Genomic DNA, 10,000 nt, shown 5'->3' with positions numbered 1-10,000 from the left:
TATATATATATATATACATATATATATATATATATATATATATATATATATATATATATATATATATATATATATATATATATATATATATATATATATATATATATATATATATATATATATATACATATATATATATATATATATATATACACATATATATATATACACATATATACATATATATACATATATATATATATACATATACATATATATAGTATATATATATATACATATATATATATATATACATATATATATACATATATACATATTATATACAGTATATATATATATATATATATACACACATATATATATATATCTTATATATATATATATATATATATATATATATATATATATATATATATATATATATATATATATACAGTATATATATATATATAGAAATATATATATATAAACCGGTCGGGAATTGATGGAACTTTAATTTCTCACTTGACTTGGGGTTTATTAAATATTATTAGATGGTAATTGCAGTGGAAGCGCCCCCTTGGAGAAAAATCCGAACCAGCACAAGAACACTTAAATTTACAAACAAAATTAATTATCCGTGACCAATGGAAGGATAGCGTCTGTGATTGGGATGAATGAGACACACTGTGAAATTTAGACACTTAAATTTCCTCCAACACTACAGACACAATCAAATAATGGTACACCAACATATGCGCACCTCTTAACATGAACTCAAAACACTACTCTGGGGAATAAAAGTTATTAGAAAACTCAGACAATGTCTCATTAGACAACAATAAATTCAAGTATTAAGAAGTGTTGCTTGCACACAAGAAACAGGCCTTATGGGCTTTCAACAAAATAATATCAATCACTGAGAAAATGAGATTAAAAAAAAAAGAAATTAATAACTCTACAATGAATAGGCCTTAAGGGCACTCAACAAAATTATATCATGCACTGAGAAAATGGTATAAAAAAATAGGAACTTATTAACGCCACCCTGAATAGGCCTTCAGGGCACTCAACAAAATTATATTAGTATATTACCCTAACAGATGCACACCTCCTAACCTAACTTAAACACTACTCAGGGGAACAAAGGTTATACCTGAGATCTAAATTATAAAGAAATATTAAATGCAATAAAGGTACTAAATCACAGTATCACTTACAACAGAATGGAGAAACCTCATCTGAAAAACAGTTCCCTCATTCTCTGGCATCAATTAGTGACACAACATTAAAAAACAATACTATCCAAATTATTTAAGAAATATTAAACTGCACACAGCCAGATAATATCAGTAACTGAAAAAATAGTAATAACTACAGGACCTATTACCTACACACATGAACAGGCCTTAAGGGCACTCAACAGGTTAATATCAGTCCCTGCGAGCTGGGAATAACCGATATTAGGAAAGTTATTTGTATGTATATTATGTACAAGTATGTTGTAGGTATACCATATATGTACTCTATATATACACATTATTTCTCTAGTCAGTAGCGTGTGGTAATGCCCCTGTTTCATGTCACCACACGCTTAGATAAATGTGCCTGGCGACATCTGGAAGCTGCTAATGTACCACTTACCACATGTCGCCTGAGAGGTCAGAGAGAGGTCAGTTGACCCATATTGGAGTGTAGGAACTACCTGCGCTTGTAAGCGCACCCTGTATATTTCCGTTGAATAGAACCTACAAAACTCTACAGGTGTTTATGTTCGCCCCTGTAGTTAGAACTAAGTACCCCGAACATCTCCATTAATCACTACATACACACTCTAAATACACCTTACATTAAGTCCCGTAACATGCTTCACCCAACTCAACATACTCCCATAATAAGGGAGATAAAATGTTCTCTAGGTATCCCCTAGACTCCTGGTCTCAGTGTGTGACCATTAATTTACTCAGATAGCCTCAGTGTACACTCAGTGCATCCATGAAACGGAAGGGAGTGAGCCAATCCGACCTTGTTCAGTTGAGAGAAGCTTTAGCTTCCCCGTAGTAAAAGGTTTTCACTAACTGCTTTATGTGATATTGCAAGCCGAGGTAGAAGAGATCTGGCGACCCCAGACGAACGTCAGTTGTGCACCCAGACAGCTGGTTTCACTTCGGAGATCTCTGGCTAACCGAGCTAACCAGTGACAAGCCTGCACTAATCGTTCCAACTGCGACAATCGCTAATCATCAATCATCAACGGCAGTCTCAAACGGCAGTCAATCTCTAGCAGTCAGCACTCGCAGTCAAGTGGGTTCTGACGGAAACCTTATTATACTGCAATAGCGCAACACAGGTGACTAGACCACGTGACCGTTTTGTGGACGGACGCGCAGGGACGTCCTGTCTGTCCGATCGCTTTCGCGTGACTGAGAGCCAGCCAGCTATGCGTCTCCCCAAGGCGTTAGCTTAGGTCTAGTGACATATTTTCCCGCATAACTAATAGCTTCGTTAGGACACACGTAACATTTTCAGACTGGGAAATGATCTATAATTGTTTTTAATTTACTAACTGATCTTTCATTTCATAATTCGCCTCCATATTAATTCGGTAAATTACATTTAATATCGTATAGGCCTAGTTCCAGAAATCTCTACCCTGCAGGAGCGCGGTCTTCCCTCAGACGACCTTGAACTCAGTATCGCCAATGACGCGGAGTTTGAAATTACACTGCAATTTCTGAATATATATATATATATATATATATATATATATATATATATATATATATATATATATATATATATATATATATATATATATATATATATATATATATATATATATATATATATATATATGCAAGTAAATCACTGTAGGTGCGCGTGATCTAGGTATATGCTGATAACCACAAGGAAAGAAGAAAACACGAAGTTCCCAAGCGCTTTCGTGTAATTCACATCTTCAGAGTGGTTAGCAAGTGAACTTCAGTCGTGACAGGATAATACAGGGCATCACTTGGTGGTGTGTTAATTGAAGACATTATTCATGAGTTTTTAAACAGCTTTCTAACAGTGAATTCTTATACAAATTTCTCCTTTTCGAACATGTATAATGGGCTTACATGGCCTGGGTGGTCCTGGCGACTCTGTCGCGTGGCAGAAGACTCTCCAGTTCAGTGATTCTCTCCACCAGGCGGGTGCTCTCCCGGTAGAGGCTGACAAGATGGACCGTGCAGCGGGCGTCCATTTCCATCAGCTCTGAGGAGCAAGTAGGAGGTTAGCAGGACAGAACAACGAGAAAAGTATACATTAATCGTGTGTGTGTCTAAAGTAATGTATAGAGTATTAAGTTACATTCCCGTTCATAGTGATGTATCTTGTATCTATATACATTTTACGTGGTATTTATTATCAGATAGGTTTTAGAATACCGTCCAATCAGTTTAACCTAAATTGTAGGCAAATTGCTGGAAGCAATACTTTCAAACTACTCGAAATTACCTCGAGAAGCACAGGTTGATCAGTGATTCCTAACATGGCTTCACAAGTGGGCGTTCATGTCTAATAATTCTATTAATATTCTTTTCAACCGTTTTCGAATCAGTGGATGACGGACACGATTATGATGTGGTATATTTCAACTTTAGCAAAGCCTTCGACAGAGTTCCCCACGAAAGACGAATAGGAAAAGATGAGGCTCATGAAATTGGAGGAGATATTCTAAAATGGATTAGAGAATGGTTACAGGACAGGAAACAGCGAGTAAGCATTAACGGCACGAACAAAACAACATAGATATCGGCGTAGACAGCAACATAAGTAAATTTGCTGACGACACTAAAATAGGGCGTGTAATTAAATCTGACGACGAGTCGGCAAAATTACAGGAAGATCCAAACAAATATTTCGCATGGTCTGAAAAATGGCATATGAAATTTAGTATGGACAAATGTAAAGTAATTAGTCTAGGAGACGTAAACAGAGAAAGCAGATATAGATGAACAACGTTGTAAAAGAGAAATCCGATTATGAGAAAGATTTAGGAGTAATGAAGTCAATGTGTATTTGACTGAAACAAGGTTAATACAGGACTTGGGTTCATACAAAAGCGTGTTAGTTACAAGACTTGCGAGGTTATCCTAAAACTATATATTGCGCTTGTGAGACCTCACTTGGATTATGTGGTTCAGTTCTGGCCACCGTAACTGCAGAATGGATATAGAATCCATAGAAGGAATTCAGGGGAGGATGACAAGACTATTCCCGGGCATTAGGAATCTTGAGGATAGAGACTGATTAAAGCATCTTAATCTGTACTCCCTCGAGAGACGTAGAGTGAGGGGCGATATGATCGAGGTGTATAAATGGTAGTCAGACTTTTAAAAAAAAGTGATTTAACAAAGGTACTCAAACTAACCAACCTGGAGCGAAATCGCAATAATGGTTTTAAATTAGACAAATTTCGATTTACACGCGAGATGGGTAAACACTGGTTCCGGAATAGAGTAGTGGATGAGTAGAACAAGTTACCAAACTTCATCATTAACACGAACTCGCAGGGTAGCTTCAAATATAGGTTGAACGGATATATGAGCGATAGGGCTTGGGTGTAAACAGGGCTGCCTAGAATGAGCCAATAAGCCCGCTGCAGTTTCCTCCATTCTCACGTTAACGGTATATATGCCCATCTCTGCCCTGTGGTACAGTACAGGGAAGAAGGTAATATCTGCTTGAGTGATACACTATAGCAGTGGTGCACATAAGTATAGCTATGTGTTGAATGGGATATACAGATTAATATTTATGTGTTTACTCCGTAAGTGTATCTTTGTATACAAGTGTGTCGATGAATATGTTAAGAGGAGCTGCAAAAGTGTACGAACTGTTGTGTGTCGGAGATATACCTAAGAAGTGTGTATAGTATACATATGTATAAATATGTTGCAGTGGTGTAAGGTGGAGTACACCACTACGCCTACCTGTGTTGTGGTGATGTAATGTGGAGTACACCACTACACCTGCCTGTGTTGTGATGGTGTAAGGTAGAGTACACCACTACACCTACCTGTGTTGTGGTGGTGTGAGGTAGAGTACACCACTACACCTAGTTGTGTTGTGGTGGTCTAAGGTAGAGTACACCACTACACCTACCTGTGTTGTGGTGGTGTAAGGTAGAGTACACCACTACACCTACCTGTGTTGTGGTGGTGTAAGAAGGGAGTATACCACTACACCTACCTGTGTTGTGATGGTGTAAGGTAGAGTACACCACTACACTACACCTACCTGTGTTGTGGTGGTGTAAGGTAGAGGACACCACTACACCTACCTGTGTTGTGGTGATGTAATGTGGAGGACACCACTACACCTACCTGAGTTGTGATGGTCTAAGGTAGAGTACACCACTACACCTACCTGTGTTGTGGTGGTGTAAGGTGGGATACACCACTACACCTACCTGCGTTGTGGTGGTGTAAGGTAGAGTACACCACTACACCTACCTGTGTTGTGGTGGTGTAAGGTGGAGCACACCACTACACCTACCTGTGTTGTGATGGTGTAAGGTAGAGTACACCACTACACCTACCTGTGTTGTGGTGGTGTAAGGTGGAGTAAACCACTACACCTACCTGTGTTGTGGTGGTGTAAGGTGGAGTACACCACTACACCTACCTGTGTTGTGGTGGTGTAAGGTGGATTATACCACTACACCAACCTGTGTTGTGGTGGTGTAAGGTGGAGAACACCACTACACCTACCTGTGTTGTGGTGGTGTAAGGTGGAGTACACCACTACACCTACCTGTGTTGTGGTGGTGAAAGGTGGAGGACACCACTACACCTGCCTGTGTTGTGGTGGTGTAAGGTGGAGGACACCACTACACCTACCTGTGTAAGGTGGAGAACACCACTACACCTACCTGTGTTGTGGTGGAGTAAGGTGCAGTACACCACTACACCAACCTGTGTGTATAGTGTAGAGTAGACACCACCACACCTACCTGTGTTGTGGTGTGCAGGTGAGTACACCACCACACCCAACCTGTGCTGTGTGGTGTAAGATGGAGACACCACCACACCTACCTGTGCTGGGTGGGTGTGAGCACACCACCACACCTACCTGTGTGGTGGTGTAAGGTGGAGCACACCACCACACCTACTCAGCAGGTGGTGTGGTGGAGTACACCCAACACACCTACCTGTGTTGTGGTGGTGTAGGAGCACACCACTACACCCCTGTGTTGTGGTGGAGGCACACCACTACACTCACCTGTGTTGGTGGTAAGATGGAGCACACCACTACACCCACCCATGTTGTGGTGTAGGGTGTGAGTACACCACTACACCCACCTGTGTTGTGGTGGTGTAAGGTGGAGTACACCACCACACCTACCTGTGTTGTTGTGGTGAGATGATGCACTCACCCACCTGTGTTGTGGTGGTGTGGTGAGCACACACACCCACCTGTGTTGTGTGTGGTGTAGAGGAGTACACCACTACACCTACCTGTGTTGTGGTGGTGTAAGAGAGGACACCACTACACCCACCTGTGTTGTGGTGTAGGGTGGAGCACACCACTCACACCCACCTGTGTTGTGGTGGTGTAAGGTGGAGCACCACCACCCACCTGTGTTGTGATCGTGGCAGTAGGAGTACACCACCACACCTACCTGTGCTGTAGTGGTAAGAGTGGAGTACACCACTCACACCCACCTGTGTTGTGGTGGTGTGATGAGAGTACACCACTACACCTACCTGTGTTGTGGTGGTGTAAGATGGAGCACACCACTCAACCTACCCAAAGCTGTGGGTGGTGTAAGATGGAGCACACCACTCACACCTACCTGTGTTGTGGTGGTGTAGGGTGGAGGACACCACACCTACCTGTGTTGTGTGGTGGTGGTGGAGTACACCACTACACCTACCTGTGTTGTGGTGGTGTAGGTGGAGTACACCACTACACCTACCTGTGTTGTGGTGGTGTAAGGTGGAGTACACCACTACACCTACCTGTGTTGTGGTGGTGTATAGAGCACACCACCACACCTACCCTGTGTTGTGGTGGTGTGGGTGGAGTACACACCACACCTACCTGTTGTGGTGGTGTAAGGTGGAGGACACCACCACACCTACCTGTGTTGTGGTGGTGTAAGGCAGAGTACACCACCACACCTACATGTGTGTGGTGGTGTTGGTGAGTACACCACCACACCTACCTGTGCTTGTGGTGGTGTAAGGTGGCACAACCACCACACCCACCTGTGTTGTGTGGTGTAGGTAGAGACACCACTACACCTACCTGTGCTGTGGTGGTGTAAGGTGGAGCACACCACCACACCTACCCAGCAGTGGTGTAGGGTGGAGCACACCACCACACCTGCCTGTGTTGTGGTGGTGAAGGTGAGCACCAACACACCCACCTGTGCTGTGGTGGTGTAAGGTGGAGTACACCACCACACCTACCTGTGTTGTGGTGGTGTAAGAGTGAGCACACCACTACACCCACCTGTGTTGTGGTGGTGTAGGGTGGAGCACACCACTACACCTACCTGTGTTGTGGTGGTGTGTTGGAGTACACCACCACACACACCTGTGTTGTGGTGGTATAGGGAGGAGTACACCACCACACCACCTGTGCTGTATAGGTAGAGCACACCACTACACCCACCTGTGTTGTGTTGTGTAGGGGAGGGAGCCACCACACGCCCACCTGTGTTGTGGGTGTATATGAGCACACCACCACCCACCTGTTCTGGTGGTGTATGCGAGCACCACTACACCTACCTGTGTTGTGGTGGATAGGAGTGAGCACACCACTACACCTACCTGTGTTGTGGTGGTGTAAGGTGGAGCACACCACTACACCTACCTGTGTTGTGGTGGTGTAAGATGGAGCACACCACTACACCTACCTGTGTTGTGATGGTGAAGATGAGCACACCACTACACCTACCTGTATGTGTGGTGTAGGTGGAGCACACCACTACACCTACCTGTGTTGTGATGGTGTAAGGTAGAGCACACCACTCACACCTACTCAGCAGGTGGTGTATGCAGAGCACACCACCTCACCTGTGTTGTGGTGGTGTAGGTGAGCCACCACCACACCACTCAGCTGGTGGTGGTGTGAGGTGGCACACCACTACACCTACCTGTAGCTGTGGTGTAAGGTGGAGCACACCACCACACCTACCTGTGCTGTGTGGTGGTGAGGGAGGAGCACACCACTACACCTACCTGTGCTGTGATGGTGTAGGGGAGACACCACCACACCCACCTGTGTGGGTGGAGTAACACCACTACACCTACATCTGTGTTGTGGTGGTGTAAGGAGAGTACACCACCACACCCTCACGTGTTGTGGTGGTGTAAGGAGAAGTACACCACCACACCTACCTGTGTTGTGGTGGTGGCGGAGCACACCACCACACCCACCGTGTGTGTGGTGTATGTGGAGTACACCACCACACCTACCTGTGCTGTTGTGGATGGTGTAAGGTGGAGCACACCACCACACCTACCTGTGTTGTGGTGGTGTAAGATGGAGTCACACCACACAACTCACCTGTGCTGTGGTGGTGTAAGATGGAGCACACCACACACCTACCTGTGTTGTGGTGGTAAGGTGGAGCACACCACACACCTACCTGTTGTGGTGGTGTAGGGTGGAGCACACCACCACACCTACCTGTGTTGTGGTGGTGTAGGTGTGAGCACACACCACCACACCACCTGTGTTGTGGTGGTGTAGGGTGGAGTACACCACCACACCTACCTGTGCTGGTGATGGTGTAGAGGAGCACACCACCACACCTACCTGTGTTGTGGTGGTGTAGGGTGGAGTACACCACCACACCTACCTGTGCTGAGGTGGTGTATAGTGGAGGACCCCACCACACCCACCTGTGCTGGTGGTGGTGTAGTGGAGCACACCACCACACCTACCTGTGTTGTGGTGTTGAAGGAGGAGGACACCACCACACCTACCTGTGTTGTGGTGGGTAGAGGACACCACTAACTCCACCTGTGTTGTGGTGGTGTGGGGTGTAGCACACCACCACACACCTACCTGTGTTGTGGTGGTTGGTGGAGCACACCACTACACCTACCTGTGTTGTGGTGGTGTAAGGTGGAGCACACCACTCACACCTACCTGTGTTGTGGTGGTGTGGGCAGAGGCACCACCACACCTACCTGTGTTGTGGTGGTGGGGAGGAGCACACCACTACACCTACCTGTACAGTGGTGGAGAGGGAGCACTCACTACACCTACCTGTGTTGTGGTGGTGTAGGTGGAGACACCACTACACCTACCTGTGTTGTGGTGGTGTATGTGGAGCACACCACCACACCTACCTGTGTTGTGGTGGTGTAAGGTGGAGTACACCACCACACCTACCTGTGTTGTGATGTGTTAGATGGAGCACACCACCACACCTACCTGTGTTGTGGTGGTAAGGTGAGCACACCACCACACCTACCTGTGTTGTGGTGGTGTAGGGTGAGTACACCAACACCTACCTATGTTGTGGTGGTGTAGTGGAGGAGAACACTCACACCACCTGTGTTGTGGGAGGTGTGAGCACACCACTACACCTACCTGTGTTGTGATGGTGTTAGATGGAGCACACCACTACACTCACCTTTGTTTTGGTGGTGTATGGTGGAGCACACCACTACACCTACCTTTTTGTGGTGGTATGTAGCAGGGCACACCACTACACCCACCTGTGTTGTGGTGGTGGTGGTGGAGTACACCACTACACCTACCTTGTTGTGGTGGTGGTAGAGCACACCACCACACCTACCTGTGTTTTGTGGTGTAGGTGAGTACACACCACACCTACCTGTGTTGTGGTGGTGTAAGGTGGAGTACACCACTACACCTACCTGTGTTGTGGTGGTGTAGGAGCACACCACTACACCTACCTGTGTTGTGGTGGTGTAGGTGGAGCACACCACTCACACCTACCTGTGTTGTGGTGGTGTAGGGTGGAGTACACCACTACACCTACCTGTGTTGTGGTGGTGGCAGGAGCACACCACTACACCTACCTGTGTTG

General features: G+C 45.2%; 1 protein-coding gene across 1 annotated transcript in view; it reads right to left on the bottom strand.

Annotated features, from left to right (window-relative positions):
- Window positions 1–10,000, bottom strand: part of LOC121863319 (techylectin-5A-like) — a gene marked incomplete in the record, with an annotated part of 100,005 nt that overhangs the window by 10,764 nt on the left and 79,241 nt on the right. Inside the window, 1 exon segment of the mRNA XM_042361938.1 lies at window positions 3,060–3,074. Coding sequence (XP_042217872.1) covers window positions 3,060–3,074 — 15 coding nt within the window.

Source organism: Homarus americanus, unplaced genomic scaffold, assembly GCF_018991925.1.
Source record: "Homarus americanus isolate GMGI-L3 unplaced genomic scaffold, GMGI_Hamer_2.0 scaffold46197, whole genome shotgun sequence".
Taxonomy (NCBI): Eukaryota; Metazoa; Arthropoda; class Malacostraca; order Decapoda; family Nephropidae; genus Homarus; species Homarus americanus.
The sequence above is the reverse complement of the archived record's forward strand: the minus strand, read 5'-3'. Positions and strand labels throughout refer to the sequence as shown.